This window comes from Zootoca vivipara, chromosome 2, assembly GCF_963506605.1.
Source record: "Zootoca vivipara chromosome 2, rZooViv1.1, whole genome shotgun sequence".
NCBI classification, from domain to species: domain Eukaryota; kingdom Metazoa; phylum Chordata; class Lepidosauria; order Squamata; family Lacertidae; genus Zootoca; species Zootoca vivipara.
This window is the reverse complement of record NC_083277.1, coordinates 68,553,741-68,578,484: the sequence shown is the minus strand read 5'-3', so window position 1 is coordinate 68,578,484 and position 24,744 is coordinate 68,553,741. Positions and strand designations below refer to the sequence as shown.

At 43.0% G+C, this 24,744-nt stretch overlaps 1 protein-coding gene across 7 annotated transcripts in view; it reads left to right on the top strand.

Moving 5' to 3' along the window:
* The window catches only part of TCF7 (transcription factor 7), a 122,726-nt gene that overhangs the window by 57,648 nt on the left and 40,334 nt on the right, over positions 1-24,744 (top strand). For all 7 annotated transcript variants that reach the window (XM_060271676.1, XM_035105451.2, XM_035105448.2 and 4 more), the window contains exon 4: positions 21,958-22,090. In XM_060271676.1, coding sequence (XP_060127659.1) covers positions 21,958-22,090 — 133 coding nt within the window. The remainder of the gene's footprint in view (positions 1-21,957; positions 22,091-24,744) is intronic.

Genomic DNA, 24,744 nt, shown 5'->3' with positions numbered 1-24,744 from the left:
ATGGGTGGAGTAGGTGCATTTCTTGTGCATAATTGATGCTTTATGTGAGCTCAGTTTCATTGTTCAGCATTTCTCCAGTCAATTACTTTAATAAAATGAGCATGTCCCAAATTCAGGTTCAGACTTAAGGTCCACAGTGCCTGGGACATTGTCAGCACTAAATCACTATCCTGCTTGCTTAAATGAGTTAATTTTCTGGTGAGTAATGCATAAATACATATTCAGTGGAGTGGGCTTATTATGCACCAAACCACCAAAAATAAGTGCATGAATTCAAAAACTGAGAATACAGAGTTAAAACAGTAGTAGCATGTAAATGAATGCATAACTTAATTTTTAACTGTGTGTGTGTGTTCATTATTACTTGCCCATACATGGGTCTCCCATCCAAGCTAAACATTAGGAAGAACTTCCTGACAGTAAGAGCTGTTCTACAGTGGGATTTTCTGCCAAGAATTGTGGTGGAGTCTCCTTCTTTGGAGGTCTTTAAGCAGAGGCTTGACAGCCATATGTCAAGAATGCTTTGATGGTGTCTCCTGCTTGGCAGGGGGTTGGACTGGATGGCCCTTGTGGTCTCTTCCAACTTTATGATTCTATGATTCTAAGCTGCAGATCAGGTCTGTGCCTGCTTAGCTATAGCAGAATTACTATACTTGTTCCCAACAGCTAACATAGCCTGGGCAAGTGAGAAGAGGCTTCCATCTTCTCTCAAACAAAATGAGTTGATGGCAAAAGTGTGGAAAGTGAGTATTATCAGGATATGTCAGGATAGGAAGACCAAAACTCAGAGTTTTAAAACCTTTTATGATACATGGTCCTCATTTTTGCTCACATGGCATGTTTGGGGGTGGGTGGGGTGTGTAAAGAGAAAATACACAAAGTCAAGAAGTTTATTTGCACTGCACATCCTAAGCCACACCTTAGCTTAGCATGAGCTCCTCTCCAAGAGTCTGCCCTGCAGCTTTACCTGGTCTCCCTAGGCCAAGATTTGGCTTAGCGTGTCATCCAAACTAAGTCAATATAAATGCACAATGCTGCAGTTCTATACTCACCCTGCAGTAGGCCCCATTGAACTCAATAGGGAATACTTCTCAGTAGACATGTATAAGATTGACCTGTTTTTGTCTTGTTGATGGCCAAGTTCATAAACTGAGGAGGCAGGGGCCAGTGGTTTCCAATGAAGAGAGATTCATATCTTATTGAACTGCTGTATGTTGTGTCTTGCTGAGTGGAGACTTTCTCAGCTGTTTTTCTTACACCTGCTTACATGTGTGGCTATCCCCTTGAGTTGTTTCTGTTTCGTTTTGGGTGCCTTTTCGTAGCCCATTTCCCCCCTTGTATTAACTGCACTTCTTGGGGAAAAAGGTGTTTAACAAAACTCAGTAAATACAATGTTTTGTTTTTAATGTGCGCAAGAATCAAGCCTGTTTCCTTTTTAATGGCCCTTCTTCAAGGAATTTCCTTGGGAAGAAAGGGAGCTGGGGAATGGGGAACCTCCATTCAACTTTGAGGTGCTGCTGTGGCAGCATTCCAGACACAAGGGTCCACAGTCAATTAAACTCCCATGGATCCAGACAACCCTGCTACATCTACCATGGATCCTTGCACCAGGGTGCTGCCACAGTATAATGGAGGTTCCCAGGCAAGCTTCTCTAATGCACAGCCTTGTCATTATTTTTTTGTTTTCCTTCATGAACTGGGATAAAATGGATTTTGTCCACATGCAAGATCTAATTTCTTTTTTGAGAACAGTTTCATCCATGTTTCATTTTTAATTGTTCTGTACCACTGTGACATCTTGTAATGTTTGTTTGTATATATTCCAAATAAATGGATAAATTAAATAACAGCTTAGCATCATTTATATAGCATTCGTCTCAGCCTTTCTGTCAACATCCATGTAGAATAGAACAGTTTTGCTACTCCCATTTTGTAGATTGGAAGGACAGAGGCTAGTGGCTTGTCTAAGGCTAAGTGGTGGCCTTAGTGGGCATATTCACTGAAATACAGTTTGAACAGAGGACTCCAGCTCCTATATAGAAGAAGAGGAGGAGGAGGAGTTTGGATTTGATATTCCACTTTATCACTACCCTAAGGAGTCTCAAAGCGGCTAACATTCTCCTTTCCCTTCCTCCCCCACAACAAACACTCTGTGAGGTGAGTAGGGCTGAGAGACTTCAAAGAAGTGTGACTAGCCCAAGGTCACCCAGCAGCTGCATGTGGAGGAGCGGAGACACGAACCCGGTTCACCAGATTACGAATCTAACGTTCTTAACCACTATACCACACTGGCACCACTATATAGCTACCCCAATACTTCAATATCATTATCCTGTGCCTATTATATAGCAGGCAGGCATCTTCCTATGCTATAAAATGTGTGTATTTAGAGCTGTCTTGACAGAAATGTTTTACCCTGCAAACCAAGAAAAATAATATGCATTTGCATTTAAATCCTGCATCTCATTATAAGAGAAAATCTGTGTCCGCTATGCTGATGTGTGTTTTTTGGTAATCCAGATTCTACCTTTAGAGTGCAAAAAACCTGTCTACTTTTCCGATAAACACAGCTTCTAAAGTCAAGTTTGTAGTTGATCACAGGCCCAACCATAGGAACTGAACACCTACAGTCCTAAAATCAATTCTTGTTAGTGTTGTTAGGGTTTCGCTTTGTGTTTTTTCCACTAATCTAATTTTAAAATCTGTTTCTTCACTAATCTAATTGTAAAATCTGTTTCCTCGCTGTACCCAGAAGACATACTTTTATTTCCCAGCAGGTACCTCTTTCTTTTAAAATGGGAATTAAAACAGTTTACTGTATTACAGTTTACTAAAGTTGCCTTACAAATACTACTAATGCTATTAACCCCTCTGGCATGTGACTACATAAACAAGCACAATAGTATCTACCAAGAGTAGTAGCAAAAGCCACTGTGCATGAGAGGGAATTTGTCTTGCCAAAGATGGCATACAAATATTGGTTATGGTTTTCAGAACTCAGATAGCTTGTTTACTACAGTATTTGCTTCCCTGTGATATTGAAAGCATGATTCCTGCTGCTTGAATTCTATAGTTTGGTTCAACCCTTAATCCTTTAGCAGGTGTCAGCTGTAATGACAAATTATGGCTTGTGCAAACAAGTAATTGAGGGGTAAAATTGGAGTGTGCAAAAGGAGGAAGCAGCCTGAGGTTCGGGCACAGATACCTTGTTTCCCCTTTTTTAATACAGGTACGTAGTCATAAAGTAAGCCATGGCAGGGTTTTTAAGCATTTGAGAAATATACGGTAAGACATACCCCGAAAATAAACCATACTTCCATGCCGCGGAAACTAACCCCCACAGAGTCACTCCATGCGACCGGCTCTGCAGGAGCATGATCAGCTGTGAAGCAGCACTCCAAGAGCTCTGCTTAACAGCTGATCGCGCTCCCGCCTTGCTGGCTGCATCCCCGCGCTCCGCCTTCTCGTCCACCGCCGTCCCTGCCGCCGGAACCGGTGGCTGCTGCAGCGCCGAGCACTCGAGAGAGCCCAGCAGCGCCCTGAGCCATAAAAACCGTACCGGTAATAAAAAAATAAGACATCCCACCGAAAGTAAGCCACCCTGTGTTTTTTTGATGGAAAAAAGTTATAAGACAGTGTCTTTAAAAAGGGGAAACACGGTAGATAAACTATGGTTTGTGTTTTGCTGGGCTGGGCTGTTAAGCTTGAACCAATGAGTTGACTGGGCATGGAGGTGCTCCTGGAAAATAGAATGCAGTCTGAAACATAATACAAAGGCATCCCTGCTTTGAATAAATGCCAGCCTTTGCTTAGGCCAGTGATGGCCAAACTTGGCCTTCCAGCTGTTTTGGGACTACACAACTCCTTAGCTAACAGGACCAGTAGTCAGGGATGGTGGGAATTGTAGTCCCAAAACAGCTGGAGGGCAAAGTTTGGCCATCACTGGCTTAGGCCAACCTTTGTCAACCTGGAGTCCGGTGGCTGTGCTTAGCCGGGGCTGATGTGAGTTATAGTAAAAAAAATATATTGGAGGGCACCAGGTGTCTGAAGTCGGGCTTAGCCCCTATCTTTCCATCAATGCATAGATCATAGATTGAATCATAGAACTGTAGAGTTGGAAGGGTCTAATCCACGGGTGTCAAACACAAGGCCCGGGGGCCAAATCCGGCCCGCCAGACCTCGTCATGTGGCCCGCCGAGCGCCCCAGCCAGCGGGACCTAGCAGCGGGACCTTGCTGCTGAAGCGCCGCGCCGACAAAGCGCCGACAAACAGCTGGGGCCAGGGGGGGGTAGAAAGGCGGCCGGAGCAGCGCTGCACGGAGAGTCCCAAGCCTCTGGGACGCAGCAGTGCTCTGTAGCACTTTGAATCCTCCTCCTGCCACTGCTCGGCGCCTGGAAACGGCTGCTGCTGCTGCTGAAGCACAGACAAAGCACCCAGCAGCGCCGCGTGGAGGAGGAGGAGGATTCAAAGTGCTACAGAGCACTGCTGCGTCCCAGAGGCTCGGGACTCTCCGCACGGCGCTGCCGGGCACCGACCCGGCAAGCCGCCTCCTCCTCCTCCTCCTCTTGCCTCACCTCCTCCTCCTCCTCCTCCTGCCGCGGCTCAGCTTCACGAACGTGCAACTCTGAGGCTTTACGCACTTCTCCTAAAACGGACACCCGCTGCCTCACGCTGCACGGGAAATGCTTTTTGCCCCTGGGTCCCTTTGCGCTCTTTTCTGGCGCTGAATCAAGGCGGCGACCCCCCCCTTCCCTTTCTTTCTTCCTCTCTCTCGTTCTTATTCTTTCTTTCCCTCTCCTTCCTTCCTTCTTTATCTCTGTCTTCTCTCCCTCTTTCTTTTTCGTTCCTTCTTTATTCCTTCTTTCCTACTCTTCTTTCTCTCACCTCTTTCCTTCCTCTTTCCCTCCTGCTCCCTCTTTTCTTTCTTCCTTTCTTCCTTACTTCCTTCCTTTCTTCCTTCTGTCCTTCTCATCTTTCTTCCTCTCCCTCTCCCTCATTCTTATTCTTTCTTTCCCTCTACTTCCTTCCTTATTTCTCCCTTTCCGTCTTCTCTCCCTCTTTCTTTTTCTTTCCTTCTTTATTCCCTTCCTTATTTCCTACTCTTCTTTCTCTCCCCTCTTTCCTTCCTTCCTCTCTCCCTCCCACTCCCTCTTTTTTTCTTCCTCCCTCCCTCCCCTCCCCTCCCCCTCCCTCTCCCTCTCCCTCTCCCTCTCCTCAGAAACATAGGATGCTGCTTCATACTTCTGGCCCTTAAACCCTGGAACCAGGAGAGCAGCTCCAGTGAGTCAACCTCAGCCAGTCCCTTTGGTGAAGGGTGGTGGCTCACTGGCAGAACATCTGTCCTGCATGCAGAAGGACCCCAGCATCTCCAGGTACTAGTAGCTCTGCAAAGGTCCTGCATGAAACCCTAGCGAGCCTCCACCACCCAGTGCAGTTACCAAAAATCATTTTTCAATAAAATGTACAATAATTGTACATTTGAATATATACTTGCCATTATTCTGACTATGTTTCTGCTTTCAGAGCTAGTTATTACTTACATTATTACAAAAAACAGTAATAATTGAATGCAGTGACAATAATTTATGATAATAAAGAGTGGACACATAGTCCTACAGATACAACCGGCCCTTTGAGGGTGACCAAACTGCTGATGCGGCCCCCGATGAATTTGAGTTTGACACCCCTGGTCTAATCCAAACCCCCTGCGATCCTTGTTAGCCAGGCTCCTGACAATTTCTTCACCACCTTTGTGTAACCCAACATACTTACTAGAAGTGAAACATGCAAGAACAAGACAGCTCTTTGCATCTGTTATTGCTACAAGGCATCTACAGTAGAGCCAGGGCATGAGATTAACGTGTGAGCCTCCAAAATAAGGTAGTATGTAAGAAAATTCAAAAAGTCAAATAGTGAGACTGGATTAATTAGGAATCTTGTCTAATCCATATAATATTGGCACTTGCTTTTCGCTGCAGGAATTCTTTATTAACATATGCATAAGTTTATGTTTTACTCTATCCTGCTGCTGTCTTGACAGTTAGGTTAAATGATGCTGAATACACTTTAGAAAGAAGAAGAATTCAAATCTCTCCCCCCCCCCCTAATCTGAAAAGGCATTGCATACAAGAGAGGCAGAATTCATTCAATTTCCTGTTAATTTCCTTGGTTGTCTAATTTTATGTAAATCCACAGAGCACAGGTTTTAATTCAGCCACTCTCATCAAGAGACCAGAGACAGACGCAGAATAGGGGTTGGGGTGGGGATAGGATTTACCATTTGGGGGAGGGGGGCTTTAAAAAGAATTCAGCAGCAGGAGAAATTTTACATTTTAATTGAAAGTGTTTATTTTTCTCCACACAATAAACCTTACTTTCAACAGGAAAGAGGGGGTAGGGTATTAGATAGTGAAAGGAACTAATTCTGCATCTCAAGAAAATGACAATTTCTTCCAGGCAGACCTATAGTATCATCTGGGATTAGTAATGGTGGCATTCTTTGTCAACATGTCATCCTTGAAAGTGAGGAACAAGGGGAGCGGCTATCATTTTCCCTGCTGCAGGGTGTCAGCAAAAGATTCATTTGACTCTAAAGGGGATTATCCCTTCTTCTGTCCCCTGGAGAGACAAGAGAGTTTATTACAGAAGCTGAGGAAAAGGGGGTTAGCACAGATTAGTATTATATTATTGGCAGGGCAATGATGTATGTTACATACAAAAAGATTGCAATACGTCTCTACCCCTCCCTTTCTTATTTCTGACAAAGTCCTCATCACTCTGTCCTCCTAGCTGTATCATCAGAATGCAGCGCATCACATGAAAATAGTGGTTGATGTGACTCTGGATTCTGTGGCCAAGGACACTCTGATTCTTCATCATGCCTGAACTACAAACTGGAATGTAGCAAAACTGAGAAAACCTTTAAGTTTAAAGCAAACTGAGGCCCAGCCAGAGCTCAGGACATGACTGCAGTCCCTCCCGCTCCACTTAGCACCCCTCAACTACACCTGCCTTGCTGGGGACAGTAAGGGGGTGGTTCCAGAAGCCAGAACACACACACACACACACACACACACACACTGTGTTTTGTTGCTGATTGTCTGCAAAAGGAAAGAGGGGGAAGTTGGAATATACCGTGCTTGATAAGGCAATAAGGAAGGGGCAAATGTAACGTTTTAAGTGTGTTTAAAGTGCATTATACAAATGTGACACTAGATGGTGCTGATGAGCTAATGACCAATTCTGTATATTCTTTAATATATATATATAAGCATTTTCCACAGTGTTTTTTAATATCTATGTAGATTCAGCCCGAGAGAGGCGGGAGGCAGAAGAGACACACATATGCTATCAGTGGTGGGATGGAACACATACACAGTGCAAATATTTTGTTCCAGATCTTGCATGTCACATATTAGTAAGGTATGCTCAACCAGTATCCAGCTGTGTATTCACCCCCTCTGATATTAGCTTATGTAAGGGGCTGCGTCTAGTAGTCTCTTAGCGTTATGCATCTTGGGAAGCTGAGCTGCCCTTTGTTAGGATCTCCTACTCACAAGTAGCACCCTAGCAGAGACACATGCCCGACTGGCCTGTTCCCTCCCTCCTGGTCGATCGTTCAGGAGCTTCAAAAGCTTTCTCCAGCCCAAACATCACAGCGACTGATGCCAACTGACATCAGCACACTTACGGATCCGCAGAGTTTGTGCAGTTTTATTTACATATAAACACACACACACATCATCATGTGATAGACAACAATCCCATGACTGCAGACACAGACAATGAATCTTTAACACCCTTAACGTTATCAACTGGAAATTGTACACACCCAAGCTTTGAAGAGAAAAGATGTTCCACTGCTATACTTTTATTATAAGTAATACTGGGTTGTCAATAAGGTTATTCCAAAGTGTGTAGCTTAAGGACTATGGCATAACAGACTTTTGAAGGTCATTGAGTTGGATGGGAGTGCTCTTTGGCCACTCATTTCAGTTGCGTTTGGGTTTTCTTAATGGGGCTTGTGCAAGTAAGTTGTTGTGCTCATCCCATGAATCAGATGATCACCAATTGACCCAATTTTGTTAACTGGCTTCTATATACTTCAAGCGGAAATCTTGGAGCATGCTACCACATCAAAATATGAAAGTAATAAAAGAATAAGACCCTGGCATGAATAGGAATAGAAGGGCTCAGTTCACATCTTATGTAAGCAGATGTAAATGTGGTCATCCACTGGAGTTAAAAGATACAGTATTATGCTCAGCAGTGAATACAGCTAGTATGTTACATAGTTAACACTGGAGAACGAGACATGTTTGTCTTGCTCACCAGTGATGCCTTTTAAGGACTTTAATTAACCTAAGTTTGCATTGAGTTTGTCCTTAATTCACTCAGTAGAAGCTGTAAAGGGGCAGAGAAATCTGCCACAGCGATGTGACCATTGAAAAAGTGTTTCTTATCAAGGACAAGGTTAGTAAATTATTTTTCATCTGTGCATTGCCTGCAGTGTAAAAAACTGTGTTCTGCATAGATAGAAGTCTGTACCTGATTTGAAAGAAATGGCATGATTCATATTTTATTAATGCTTCGTATGTTTGCTCATTGTCATCTCTGATTAATCTGTTGGAAACAAAAGAAGTACAAAGGAACTTACAGTGACAACAACTGAAAAAAATAATCAGCCAGTGCAAGAATGAGACCTTGAAGAAGAGAGATTCTCATGGTTTCGGGGGATTTTTACATAATTAATAAAAACTTTTTTAGGTTAGGCACAATCAGTCATGAGCTTTATAGAAAGGCTTGCAGCTGAAATGATGAAAGTGTGTGGAAACCATGATCTCCCCAAGTTCAGGTGTGCAAATTCAAAATGAAATTCTTCATTTAACTTGTGAAGTTAAGAAATGGGAGTGTGGTTGCATTGTGATATCATTGCAATTTGTCATTGGAATATTTAAAACTGGTGTTCATGAATGCTGCAAAGATAGCAATTTCCCCCTTATTTTTAATCTAACCTATTTCCCCCTGTTTCTAATTAACCTATATCAAGGATGAGGAACTGCCAACCCTCTGGATATTGCTGTACTACAGTTCCCCATCACCCCTAATCTTTGACCCAGCTGGATGGCACTAATATGCATTGGAGCCAAACAGCTTCTGGAGGAGCACAGGTTTTGCAACCCTTACCTATATTGGTCTACACCTGTGCTCAAATTCATAGTTGTAGAATTGAGATTCTAGAATGGTGCAAGATATATCCAAATCATGAGTCAATCCACTTTTCTGAAGTCCGTTTTTTATGAACACAGAAACTGGTTGCAGGGTGGTTTCAGAGGAACGTGGGTTAAGCTTGGTTGCACGGCAAAGTGGCCATGTGGTTAATCCACCACAACCCAGAAGGGCTTCAGCCTACAGGTTCCATTTAATGGTCTGAGGTAGTGGCAGAGATAGGCAATTTTTCCTGCCATGTGCCTACCTCTATCCTCCTCCCTTCTCTACCTGCTGTAGCAAACAGAAGAGTGAGTGTCAACCAAGAGGCCAAATGAGAAACACATGGGAGAAGTTGTCACTTCATTGTCTTCCAGCTCTTGGTGGCACTTTTCAAACTACCTATGTGGCATCTCCAGGTTGTGTGACCTGGTCTCTGTGTGGAAACAGTGGTTGGCAGACTGAGGACAACCAAGGGAATAAAACACTTGCTTCAGTTCTGGTGCAATGCTGTCAAGGAATTATAGTCTGGTTTCAGCATCTCCGACCAAGTAGTGGCAGTCAGGCATTTTGAAACACATCTTGGAGGGGAGGGAGAGAAGGCTCATAGCTTCATGGTAGAGCACCTGCTTTACATGAAAAAGGGCAGGGCTGGGAATGCCCCCATCTGAAAATCTGGAGTGTCTCTGCCAGTCAGCATAGACAATATTGTATGAAGGAGCTTTCTATGTTGATATATTTGTACAAGGCAAAGTCAGTGGGAGATTCTTCTGAGGATGCTTGGAGGTCCACAGTAACCAGGTAGCATATCATAGACAGTCAGCTTCATGTAATGAACCCGGCAGTGTTTGGTGGTCCCCACTTGACCCCCTCTATTCCCCTTCTTATATTTGCAAAGGAGAAACGCATGTCATTGATAAGCTTGCATGAGTGTCAGATTGAGAGGAACTCAAGCAATCAAGTGTGAAGCAATCAAGTTTCACCCCTTCTGATGTTGGAAGAATCGAAACCCCCATGATTCACTTCAGATAGTTCACATTTCCCTTCCATACTTTCAGGGCAGTGTTTTTGTTTATAAGAAGTAGGAATTGGTGCGATTAAGGAGGTGTCAAGTCCAGTTATGAGCAAATAAATAAGATGCTAAACTCTCTTTAACGATACTGCATGGTTTCCTCTTGTTCTTTTCCATTAGATGTGCAATTTTGTACAAATGAGCTGAGGTATTCAAAATATTCAGACTATCCGTTGTTCAGAAAAAAGAGAACCTCCCCTTTTCTAAGGTGGCACCAGCATGTTAATTTTTGGAGGGTCCAGTCAATTCAGACAACCTAACTTGAAATGTCACTAATATTTCTGAAAAACTCCTTTGGAAGTTCTTTCAGCAATCTTTTCTGTATCTGAATGTGATTTATTTTAAAAGGATGCTGTTTGACTGCAGTTTTAGATGTGGGTATTTGTATATAATTTCCAAGTTTGATCAGTCCATAGAGCATCTTTAAAAACAAACCACACATACACACAAAGGCATCTTTTTAACAAAGGATCAGGTTATAACATATGTCCTCCATCACCAAGCTTAGAGAAGAAAGGTCTTATGTTGTACATATTTGTTGTTGTTTAGTTGTGTCCGACTCTTCGTGACCTCATGGACCGGAGCACGCCAGGCACTCCTGTCTTCCACTGCCTCCCACAGTTTGGTCAAACTCATGTTGTCCAACCATCTCGTCCTCTGTCGTCCCCTTCTCCCTGTGCCCTCAATCTTTCCCAACATCAAGGTCTTTTCCAGGGAGTCTTCTCTTCTCATGAGGTGGCCAAAGTATTGGAGCCTCAGCTTCAGGATCTGTCCTTCCAGTGAGCACTCAGGGCTGATTTCCTTCAGAATGGATAGGTTTGATCTTCTTGCAGTCCATGGGACTCTCAAGAGTCTCCTCCAGCACCATAATTCAAAAGCATCAATTCTTCGGCGATCAGCCTTCTTTATGGTCCAGCTCTCACTTCCATACATCATTACTGGGAAAACCATAGCTCTAACTATACGGACCTTTGTCGGCAAGGTGATGTCTCTGCTTTTTAAGATGCTGTCTAGGTTTGTTGTACTTATAATGTGCCTTAACTAGCACCAAAAGTGAAGAGGATTACAAACTTTAAACAAAGTACAATTTGATTACATGGAACAGAACTTTTATTATGATCATCTCAGGCCTTTGGCACAATGTGGGGAAATTGTAATGATGAACTCTTCCAACACAGGCCTCCCCCCAAAAAAATTAATGTCATTCTTTTGTTGAAGAGCATAGTGGTGGAGCATTTGATAACAACCAAGTGTCAGCTGGAGAGTGCATGGGCTTTCTACATGGTTAAAATACTTGTCAGAGTGAGGTTGGGGTTTTTCCCCCTTCTAAACATAACTGGGAAATGATATGAGGCATCACATGACTTCTTTGCCCCAGCAGAATTTTAGTATCTTCATTTCTCATCTCCTTCAACTGTTGGGGCAACACAAATAGCCTCTGATGAACCTTTTGACCTTTATTTTTCCACATCCAAACTATTTTTTCTCTTCTGAAGCACCCGCAACTTCCTCTCTAAAGAGAAATGCTTGCAAAGCAAACAAGAAAGAAAATGCTTAGTTCTTTCGTAATTAAAAACCTCCTTTAAAAATAAATAAATCAGAAACTTACTGCAAACTACCATTTGCATAAAGAGTATACAAATTTAGAATTTCTGCATTTACTCAGTTATTTGAATCCATTATGTCACTTAATGATACATAAAATGGATTATTAGGGCATAAACAATTACATCAATAAAACAAGAATGTCGTGGTCTTCCGCAGATGGATTCTACACTAATACGTATCTCTGGAATATGGCTATGAAAAATACTTGGTGTTTCTTGCTTTGATTTTTTTAAAAACTTTTTTTAGCACAAACTTATCTATACATATTTACTCTAAATCTCACTTGGTGGGGCTTGTTCCCAGCTTAGTGTGCCTAAGATTGCATCCTTAAAGATTAAAATGCACTCATCTGTTTATCCTAGTAGATAAAAAGGAGCTACTATTATCCAACTTGGCATCCTTCTCTGCTGGTTTCAGACTCACACCCAAACTCTCCAGTTGTGCAGAGCTGTGATATTTGTGAAGAGCATCTTATGTCATTGTCACTATAGTGACTTCTTATGGAATAGGCTGCTGCCCAGTGCTCGGAGCACACGATTTGTACACCTAAAGGTCCCAGGTTCAGTTTCCAGCATCTCCTGATAGAGGTGTGGAATTGCCACTGTCAATCATTGTAGGGAACTAGATGGGCCAAGGGCTGCTTCCTGTCTCCCTATGCCAGGCATCCCCAAACTTCGGCCCTCCAGATGTTTTGGACTACAATTCCCATCTTCCCCGACCACTGGTCCTGTTAGCTAGGGATCATGGGAGTTGTAGGCCAAAACATCTGGAGGGCCGCAGTTTGGGGATGCCTGCCCTATGCGACTTCTGTTAGACTACTGTTTCATCTGTTGACTGCAGAAGTCTCACTCGTGATTTTGCACTGCAGTACTTAAAGCATGGAATGCACCCATGCATTAACAAAACACCGCCAGTTCATTCTGCTGTCCAACCGCTCCAGCCACACTGGCCCTCCTTTCTTCATTGTGATAAAAACTTTGTGCATTATGATGACTGCTACCTGCCTCCACTTCATAAGCTGAATGAGGCTAGTTGTGACATTTTGTCTGAGTGCAGCCTTTACATGCCAAGTCGTTATTTATTTGCTGACCCAGCAAGTCACAGGCTCAACCTATACGTAAGTTTCGGGCTCAGTTGCGTATAACTGTTCTTATCGGGCTAATCATGTACCCAGTGTCAGAGAAAAGCTTACGTATTCTGCTCTAATGTGGTCAGACACAAATAGCATCAAAGATACTTCTCCTGAATTCAGATATCGTGGCAAGGACAGTGTGGGAAGGAACCAGCAATAATAAAACCCCAAGCGTAGGTGGTATTAACTTTCCCTTATTTCCTTTTTGTTATGGCAGTGGGCTGAAGCAATCTTGTCTACAGCAAAAGTGAGAAAACAGAAACAGTCCACCGAACTCTGAAATGACTAGATGTTGATCACATCCTGATAGCGGGTTCGAAGGAGTTACTGACATTGCTCTTGCCATATTCTGCGACATGTACAGAAAGCAACATTTTAAAAGCTGGTGTGAAAAATTCTAAGCCCATTTTAGAGGGTGAACTTTCTCTCTTTCTGCAATTTACAGTAGCCTTTGGTGAGCAGCTGTAGTTCGACAGTTTAAGACAGGCATAGGCAAACTCGGCCCTCCAGATGTTTTGGGACTACAATTCCCATCATCCCTGACCACTGGTCCTGTTAGCTAGGGATGATGGGAGTTGTAGTCCCAAAACATCTGGAGGGCAGAGTTTGCCTATGCCTGGTTTAAGTGCAGGTGGCTGCAACCATGAGCTTGAGATGCATATCCCAGCCCTGTCCATTGTTCCTTTTGGGTGTGGGCCACTGTCTTTCAGCTCCAGTATGAAACTTCTAGTAGAGTTCACTAGTAGAATTCTGTCAACCTTAAGTTTCAGTTATGAAATACTGTATAGTGACAGGATAAGTGCAATAATGAAATGTGGTTGCCATTTAAGATCCCTGCAGATGGCACACAACACTTCCAAAGTTCTATTTTATAAACTGCAAATTCTCAAGTTAGGGCTCAAGAAAGCTGTAAATAGATGCCTTGCTAAAGTGTTAGGATGGCTCTTTCTCCTTCCCTCCCTTGCCTACCATTATTTGTCCCATCTCCAAAATACTCTTTGATCCATAGCTCTTTTTATTCCTGAACTTTCCTAGCTGTCTCCAGTAACTTCCAGCAAACCTACCCTAAAGCGCTCACATTGTCAACATTACAGAGTTAGCGCTCCTCTCTCTTTTGTTTAGAATACTTTCCCTTCTTCTATAAGCTGACAGACTCAACCACTCTTCTTTTTGTTTTTAATAGCTCTTTTGGGGGCTAGCAAACTGGGAAAGTTTTGGGGGTGAGATGACTAATCTAGCATACCACCAGTTGATACACTTGCCTGAGTGCAAGAACCACAGTGGTAATTTGCTCAGCAGCAGCGGCAAAGTTGTGTACAGTGTTTGGTTGGGAATCGTACACAGCGAGTCATATCAAAACTTAGTGGGGTGTTTCCGCAGTGGCCTCACCAGTGGCCAAAGATTGCTACTAGGAGCTTGCTGAGGGCTTGGATGCCCTGGGCCACAAGAGAAATGGGGCTATGAACATTGCAGGGTCAAAAACAATGTAGCCCAACCAGCTTCTCTAGCAGGAACACTGATGTCTGCTAACTAAGCCATCCTTCTGGGTTCCTTTTCTGTCATTACCTTGGTATGGGAACACAGGCATCCACTTTTAGCCCCTTCTCCCATGCATCTGCATCAGAGGAGTAAATAATCTTTAGCTTTTCAAGGTGAAAGAAACTCTCTGCAGCTGGCATTGGTCAAATATATGCTTGCAGAAATGGAGCAGGTATTGCTCACTTGTTGGCCACATTCACACAAAGCCAGATTTTGACTTCTGCTGCTTCAAGATAGCTACTCCTTCTCTGCATTATGGTTGTGGAAAGCCTTTGCCTTGCTTATGCTTATAAAAGATGTTTTATTCCTTCCTTAAATTGTTTTTTAAATGAGTTGGGGAAGCAAATAAGCTGTCCAGTCCCTCCCAAAATATTTACTCAGTTGTCTTTGCCTACTTGGACAGTTTTGATAATATCTTTGCCCAGTTTTATCAAGACATGGAACAACATGCACTGGCAAACCTTGGGGGGGGGAGTTTAGGAGCCAGGTCATCTCGGGGTCAGTTCTGATGTTTCCCCTTTAGTGACAGAGAACACATGAGCAAGGGATGGTTACAAGTAGATATATTACATTACTCATATATAAGAATGTTCATCCTAGTTTAACTTCACTTTGAAACACACGGATGAACATCACCTGTGCTAATGAAATTTGCATTAGCTTTGCCATCTCCATAGGAATTATTGCCTCATCAAATGCAAGGTACAAACTCAAGAAGGATGCCCTCAGTGTAGGTGTTGTCTGTGGTCACTAGCTGTTTTCTGCATTCTTTAGGCTGATAAGTGATAGTCGCAGTGACCTCAACATTTGCTTACATCTCTTTTCTCATACTACATCCACGGGGTTACAGAATATGAATCGCAGTGGCAAAAACAAAACAAAAATAACATAATTCATTCCATTTCTGAAAGCAATATGAACTAAGCCACAGGTTGCAAATATTGTACAGTCAGTGGTCCCAAGCAGGGCTGGCCCTGCCATTTGGTCGAGTGAGGCAGCTGCCTCAGGTGGTGGATGCCAGGGGATGTGTGTGTGTGGTGTGATGCCAAGATGTTTGAGGGGAAAGCTGTGTGTACCAAGTTATGTCTTTTGCCCTCAAGTGCGGTGGAAGATGTCCTGGTCGCCTGTGTTCAACTGCCAGCCCAGTCAGTTAGTTCTGTGTGTGAAAAGAAATTGCCACAGATAACAACATGTCTTGGGCTGGCCCTCCTATTTAAGGATGCTTCCAAAAGGCAAAACTAAGGGGCAGTTCTCAGTTATTGGCATTTGTGTGTCCTCTGTCGGTTGCGGAGGGAAGACTGCGGCTGCTGCACTCTTTCCTTGGTCCTGTAGTTGCCGCCCTACCTACAGGTAAGGGATGGTTTGACAAAGCATTATGCCTAAACTTGGGCTTATGATAGAGCTCATTCCAGGCAAGCCACAAGCTGTAACCACGGTTTGTTCTTCGCTTACCACTCATGGTTTGTCTGGGAAAGATGAACCATGAAACTGGGTTTGGCTGTGACCGGCCTAAACCAATCTACAGCTTAGCTCTGGGTAGTGCGGTAGCAGCAGGACCAAACCCACACGTTTACTCATTCACACTAAGTTTGGACAACATTATGCATGAACTGAGTCTGAGTCCAAGCCATACTTGGACCGAGTGGACCAAGTGTCTCCACTTTTGGATCCATCCAGTGTTAAATTGTGAAGAAGCAAGGTACTTTAGCAAACTGTCGTTATTTTCTGGATCTCATAATGCTGCCCAATATAAAACCAGCATGTACTATGAGCAAGGCATAATAACATATGGCAGGCATCCCCAAACTTCGGCCCTCCAGATGTTTTGGACTACAATTCCCATTTCCCCCAACCACTGGTCCTGTTAGTTAGGGATCATGGGAGTTGTAGGCCAAAACATCTGGAGGGCCGCAGTTTGGGGATGCCTGACATATGGCCTTAAATATGGGGGCAATGATGACCATTCCTTGACTTAAACTTTTTGCAAATGCAGCATTTTTTCCTCATGTGCACATTTCTGCTTTAAGAGATGTGCGTTGCTTGTGCACTTTTCTTTAGAAAACTAGCTTTCTTGTGCACCTGAGTACAAAATTTACAAAACACAAGAGACATTTCTCAGACTTGCAGGTGGCTTTTCCAGTACAAGCACACACCCCTCTTGCAGACCCAGCTAAGGTACGAGGTTCACCACAGAAGTCAAAAGCCTCTTTACTGTTATGTCATTTGAATTCTGTGGTTAGAATGGGTGTATTTTTGATTGACTAGGGTAGTACCTGCTTATCTCTTTAAAAAGAAAAGAAAGAAAGGCAGTATGTATCTGGTAAATAACAGAAATGAAATTGCAGGTGTGCGTCCACAAGAACTTTGGGAGTGTGCCAAGTACTTAATTTACTTAGAAGTAAGAGCTGGTTAATGCAACACCACCTTTTATGCCTGCACTAACAATTCCAAATGCTTTTGGGTGTCAATATTTATTATTTTTTAGATTGTTAGATTTTTACTGCCAAGGAGGGGGAAGGTAATTGTGGATTTTCTGCCTCAAGTACCAAAATACAGTAGCTTGAAATTTAACTTGGGGTGCCATCTGCAGTTCTGCAAAACATCTTAGGCCAGCCCTGCCAACAGTCCATGTATTGGCATAAACGTAATATGTGATTTGGGTAATCATCCACATGTAAGTTCTTCTATGCTGGTGCTTTACTTCTCAGCTAATGGCCATGTCAGCACAGATAGTTCGAAGTGGCACACCTAGCTGGCACATTCAATCACAGAAGAGTGGTGGTAAGGGCATATAAGTAAGGCCATAAAGATAGGTCTTTGGAAATGTGTGCTCTGCTTGACCAATCCTGATGGGCTATTCTTTTAGAACAAACACAACCTTCCATTTGAAAAGATAACCCTATCAAAACCGTTTTTTGTTTACGGCATGTGGTTAATTCATAAAAGCCAATTTTTATTAGTTTTTTAAACAAATACAAATACAAGGACCATTAAACATTTATCCAGCCGTACATCTAATGGTGTTTGTTTTATTCATTGACTCAAGACATAAACTTACACATTCAATGTTCAAACATATTACTTAACGTAACCTCCCCACTGAGAATATTTAGTGGTTGGTGTAACAAGGTCGAGGAGATTCTTAATAAAAAGTATGTTACCGCTAAAATGCAAATTGGGCTTAAAATTAAGTAAGTAAGTAAATACACCCAACCCTCTCATTCTCTACAAGACGGCCTCAACAGCGAGTCCCTGAAAGGCTCTTCTCTTAGTCTCTTGGTAGATCAGGCGATTCCTTAATTCTCTGTGGATACAATCAAAGTAAAGTTTTCTTGTGGACTTCAGCAATTTAAGACTTGGCACTCAGATCTTTCAGGCAGCCCATAAGAAGTTAACTGCTAAATGCATTCACAGTTGGAATCGGAGCTGGCCCAACCAAGGAGGCGAACTAGACAATCATCAGGGGTGACTCAATTTCAGAGGTGCCTGTCTTGGTTCTATAATGCATTGGGGAGAGAAGCCACTGCTTGCACTTATGGAGGAGAGGTGCACAAAGGCATCTCTGGCTGGTCGATATTCCCTTCGTAGGGACATCAGTAGGAAGCCTTCTGATGTCCATTAGCTGTTTGTGGTATAGAAAAAAGTGGTAAGGGTAAGGGTAAGTGGTAAGTGGTAAGAAAAAGAAGCAGTGGGCATAAATAACCAAATAAAGCATGTCAAAATGCAAGTAGATAAATAGGTACCGCTACAGCGGGAAGGTAAACGGCGTTTCCATGTGCTGCTCTGGTTTGCCAGAAGCGGCTTTGTCATGCTGGCCACATGACCTGGAAGCTGTACGCCGGCTCCCTCGGCCAATAATGCGAGATGAGCATGCAACCCCAGAGTCGGTCACGACTGGACCTAATGGTCAGGGGTCCCTTTACCTTTACCTTTTTAAGCTCATAGTATCACAGCTAGCTCATCATGTCATGTGTTGCTGGGCTGTTTGGAATATAAAGAGTTTTCTTAGGAAAGCAGGGGGGAAAGACAACCTTGGGCTAGCCCTGGCTGAGATGTTAAGCTCGATTCACTACAATGAGATTAACTACTAGTGCTCTAATTTTATAGGGCTGGTATGTTTGAGAGTACAGTATGAACAGTTATAATATCAAGTTGGAGACCTCGTTTCTCACTTCACGAACATCGTGCTCACCTTCCTAGCTTAGGGGATGCTTTCTCCTTGGTTACAGTTCAGTGAGCATTTAGCCGCTTAATTCCCACTGATGTTTAATTTGCCTAAACCAAATTAACTGCTGCCTCTGGGGGTGCATCTAGACAGGGGTTTACTATTGCAGATGAGTCACTGTAAATGGGTCATTGGCAACAGTTTGGCTTTTTTTAAAAACTTACTAGATTTTGCATGGAAATGGCAAATCCCAATTGAATTTGACGAGGGTAGGGATTAGGGCTGGCATTTTTTAACTCGGGGGGGGGGATCACGCGTGAGCATCCATTCCCAGAATAAGCCACCCATCTGGAGGCAACCTGGGTACAATGGGGAGAGTTGTGCTGGCTGCTAGTTCCCAGTGTCGGCTCCAGAAGGCAAAAGACCTGAGAGTGCTTGGTGTATTCTCAAGCCAGCAGTGGCAGAAACCAGCTATTTTACTTTGCTGGTTAGGGAGCTTCATAGACAAACTTTTATGATTCAAACAAGCAAATGTGGGGTTGCATTGGCTGCACACATGGCTGCAGTAGCATGTTGGGACTTCTGGAGAACTTTGTGCTTTGAACCTGAACCTCTTGAGGCACAGAAGCGAATGCAAGGAGTGTAAATTGTTGGCTATGTGAATAGCAGCAGCGTAAAGCCTCTCTAGGCTGACCAAGATGTTCAGAGTTTGGCCTTCTCAACTTTGGACTTCAGAAGCAAGGCTCAGGACTCCAGGTTTCACTTCGGATATGGCTACACACAGTCCAAACAGGACTCTGATAGGTGGCCTCTTTATTCCATCCATTTCACAGAAGTAAAATAACCCCGTAATTTTCATTCTGAAAAAAAAAATAGGAAGGGCAAGGGTGTGAAAACTGAAGTTTAGGGGGTTGCCTGTCTTTGTTTATCTGTGTTTCATTTGTTGTGGGGAGGTCGTCTCAGCATCACCAGTTATTCTTCTGTGAAATTGGTATCTAGTGGTTCCCACAATAGTCTCTATGGCGGGGGGATCCCTGCCATAATACAAATGTGTGACTTTACTCTGTGGCTTCGCTTACTTTCTTCAGTTATGTTCTATACATGCGTGTATTATATTTAACAAAATATGTTTAACCATAAAGCCACGTAGAGGTTTAATTTACAGTTAGGCAGGGTACAGATTTGGTTAGATAAATAAAATGTAGGTCTGAGAATAGGGCTATTTCCTGTCTCCCCCCCCCCTTCTGTTGTGGCACAGTTGCATTGTGCTACCAACTGCTGTGGCCTGATAATCATGTATGATTTGGTGGCGGCACATGCAGTGGTTGCATATCTTAGAATGAACAGAGCATTTTCCATGGGCTCTAACTCCTGACCCCTGGCAACTCTAGTGATGGTGGGGCATGTGTATTTCGGCAGCACATGCACAGCTGATGTCTTCCTCTAGAGCATTTCTCTATCCCACTCCAGTTCACTGGCTGATGTTTACAAAGGGCATCAGAAAACTAAATGCAATGATGCCCCCCTGCATATTTCTTTTTATGAAATTGGAGATACTCTGGGAGAAATGCAGATTCAGATAGCAGTTTCATACTCTCCATAACATATAGTTAGGCCCTCAGAAGCAGGAGTTATTAGCACCAACTTCTTGCTATCATGTGTACAGTCCACAAAACATATGTGTGACATTATCAATCGCAGCTTCATTCTTTTTGTTTCGTTTCCTTTCCTTTCTGAAAGTGTTTTTCCATGTAGAACATGTGTGATACTCCACTTTTAGCACTGAATTAGATCCCTGCCTCTACTGATCCCACCTTTATTATTCCTCGTGAAATTATTTTCTGAGTTTTTTCTCTGTTTCTGAGTGACAAATTTGATTTTCCCAGTTCTGGTGAAGTCAGTGTCAATTTAAAGGCAACTGTGGGCGAAACTGGGCAAGTATGAAATGGCAGAAATGCTTGAGGCAGTCAGGAAAGAAGCAAAACTGCTTCTTCATATGCTGCTTTTAAAACAAGCTCCTCTATGTTTGCTCTGTCAGAAAAGGGTTGACTGTTCATGGTCTAGTCTTCTCTTCCAATTCTTGCTTTTAAATAATAATAATAACCTTAGAAGGATCAGCTGCTATATCATGTCGCCCTCCTTTTGGAAGGTGCTGAATGAGCTGAAATTCCCAGAGTGAAGGCCTGTATGTTGCGTTTACAGACCCTAAGACTGAAGAATAATTTCTTAACGTGAAGCAGCTTCACATAAAAACACTGGTGGATATTCCCCATTCAAAAGTAATTCTTCTAAGTGGGTCCTCTAAAACTAAGACACATCAGATGTGGCCCACAAAGCATGGGTTTGAGAGGTTGTGCATGTGTGCTTGCCACACTCTGGTGTTCTATACACCATATAGTCATGCCGTGGGAGCTCCTTTTCCATGGGCTCACCCCACAGTCTACTGCAATGTTTAAAGGCCTGCAACAACATGGGTCTTTCCATGGTGCCATCACTCTACAGAGAGTTCTATGGGAAAAACCCATTCAGTAACTTCAGGAACTTGCCTGCAAGCTTTTAAAGCAGGGATGGAGACACACACACACCCCAAGAACTTGCTTAACTACAGTGCCTATTAACAGTTATCATCAGTCACGCTGACTAAGGCTGATGGGAGTCCAACAGTATCTGAGTACTCACTTCACCACGCATGCAAGCCTGCATGCCTGCTTCCACGAGCTCTGTAAAAGTAAAACATATCCCTCTAAAGGTGGTACATTATGTTAGTTTAGATATACTGATGGAGATAAGCACTTCATCTGGGAAGACAAAGTCACAGAAACCATCTCTAGACTTTGGCCAGTGCTTCACACAAGAGCACAGCACATTTAGACAATTAGAGTGACATGATAAATGGGCCTGTGAATCCTCCCCTTTGATGGACCTGTTTCCCATTCATTATCATTCCAACCATCTTGCTAACAAAAGCAGAGCCAGACATGGATTCAGGACTTGCAGCCGTACCCAGGCTGGAGTGTTTGCTTTCACGTATTTTTTCTCTGAGGCTTCTGTCCTGGCTGTTGAACAGCCCCTGTGTTGCTTCTGACATAGACAGCTACTTTAAAACTTACTTAGCCAATGGTAAGGTTCATTTTAGGATGCCTCCGTCTCTCTGTCACCCCACCCTCATGAATTGTGAAACTCAAAAGGCTAAAATTACTCAAGCCCCTCTCTCCTCTGACTTGTATTTTTCAGTCCAACAAGGTTCCTGTAGTGCAGCCGTCCCATGGCGTCCATCCACTCACCCCACTCATCCCATACAGCAATGAACATTTCAGCCATGGCTCCCATTCGCCACACCTGCCAGCTGACATCAACCAGAAACAAGGTAACCATGATGCTATCAGCTTCCTCTTATTTACTTTGCAGGGAGTGGGGGAGAGGAGGGGAGGCGTCTGAAAATAATTTTAGAAAACCTTTGGTTTTTTGGGGGGAAAAGGTAGGCTGATAATACATACCTGCCAAGTTCCTGTCGGAGAAATAAGGGATATGACCGGAAGTAGCAGACCGGAAGTAGCGCTGCCGCCATTTTGGAACTGGGCGGAGCATGCTCAGAAGCGACTTTTGATGTTGCTTTGCCCAGTTCCAAAATGGCCGCCGCCCCAGAATAAACCGGGGGGAAACAAAAAAAATCCGTTTTTTCAGCTGGGGACAGCTGAAAAAACAGGGGTTTCCCAGGGAATACGGGAGACTTGGCAGCTATGCTGATAATAGGATTGTAAACTCACTAAACTTTACCCATATCAATGAAAGTCAGAATGCTTACTGCAAATATTCACCCTTGAACTGTATTTCACAGCCATCCTCATCCATTTTGCACATCACCTCTGAAGGTCTAAAAGCTATTCTCGAGCACATGTATTAGAGAACCAAAGCTGCTGGCATATGTATTTCTACTTTTAGGAGCAGCATTCAGGGGCCCTTGTGAGCAAAGAAGCAGCAGGAGGAGGGGTGCTTAACCCTTCCCTACCGGCCACTTGACTCTCACAAATTGTTCCAGTTTGCTGCTTCTGCCCTCCTCCCTGGAATTAAAAAAAAAAGCTACTTACAAAGGCAAATGTGCTTTGATCTTGGTGGGTGATTGGAATGCTAGATGATTTGGAATGGAGACATTTCAGGAAGTGGGAAGGGGTCAAGCACTTCCTCCCAGAAGAACACTTCCCTAGACTTCAAGGCAACCATGTGAGGTTGCTAATTAGTAAAAGAAAAGAAAACCTGAAAACAAGTAGAATCCTAATCATGGGCCTCCTGCTTCTCATCTAATTTTGGCCCTGAGTGATTAATGTGGGTTCAAGAGCAAGTTGTGGTCTTGGCCACACACTCTTTTCTCACATTTAGTGGTGTTTTCTTTCACAACCCCCTCACAGTGTCAGAGTGTGCCTAAGCTGACTATTTAGATACGACTGGAAGGACCCAAAGCACTTTTTCCTAGTGGTTTCTGCATGGCATCTCTTCAAAGAGCCCATCAAAATGAAAGTGAGAGATATGCCACTGTGCCGTTCGATGTATTGTGCCTCAACTTCCTTTGGTTGAATAATTACAGCATAATAATATTGTCTCTAAATTTCCAGAATAAATTTGTTTCCTTTCTCATATTGTAGTGGGCACAGTGTCACCTGATAGCATTTATCCTATAAACTATGGAACATATGCAACTTATTTCTGTGTTAATAAAAATATCTGATTTAAAAGAGTTAGTGGCGACATTTGAATGTCAAGATAAACTTAGATCCCTAGCTTATTGCTGTTTTGTCCCTTTCTTCTTATATGCAGATAAAGCTAATTAGAATGTGATAGCTTATCACAGAATCATAGAATTGTAGAGGTGGAAACACAGCCAATGTCCTTCTTGGCATAGCTGCCAAGTTTTCCCTTTTCTCACGAGGAAGCCTATTCAGCATAAGGGAATTTCCCTTAAAAAAAGGGAGAACTTGGCAGCTATGCTTCTTGGTCTGCATTTTAGGGGAATTTGAATGGGAACTTATAACATTATTTAAATATGGTTATCATGTCATGTGAACCTACTCTCAATCAAGACAGAAACGGAAGCCAGGGTTAAAGTTGACTCCCTGAATCCTGGGTTACCCTCTCCCATAGCTGCCAAGTTCTCCCTTTTTTTAAGGGAAATTCCCTTATGCTGAATAGGCTTCCTCGCGAGAAAAGGGAAAACTTGGCAGCTATGCCCTCTCCGGGTTTGTTTTATCCACTCATGCAAAGGAAGAACATGTTGTGTGTATTAGCATGCTGCTCTTTCACAGTAAGTCAGGGTCACCCAGGAGTCCTGGCTTATTGTGTCATGAGAATGCGGTCAGTGGTACAAAACTGTTAGGTACTTCCTACCTTTATAAAAGCAAACTGCTTCAGTTCTTTGTTACAGGGCAAAGGAAAACTGATGGGCTATGTTAGGCTGTGCAAGATTTTACATTTACCAGTTTTACAACTTATCATTTAAGAAATACTTTCACTTTAACTCTCAGATACCCTGTTTCTCATATTTTAAGGCATCCCCATAAAATAAGCCATAGCAGGATTTTTAAGCATTCAAGGAATATAAGCCATACCCCGAAAATAAGACATAGTGATAGGAGCAGCAGCAATGCCGGCCGCGGCAGGAGGAGGAGGAAAAAAATAAGACATCCCTTGAAAATAAGCATAGTGTATTTTTTTGAGGAAAAAATAAATATAAGACGTGTCTTATAATATGAGAAACACGGTAGTGCTTCTTATTACTGGATTTTAAGGGTGTACTTTTATATAGATTTTTATATAGACAAGCAACAATTCAGATGTATCATTTCTTATTTGAAATTCCTTAATGAAGATGAGGTGTTTGTGGTGATGATCATGATAAACCCATTTCATTTATAATCCATAACTTACCCAGATTCACAAGCCCGTGGGAATCGTCAGGGGGCAGTTTTCACTTGTACCTGTGGTACTTTTGATGGCCGGTGCATGTTCATTCTCAACTCTGAATTTCTG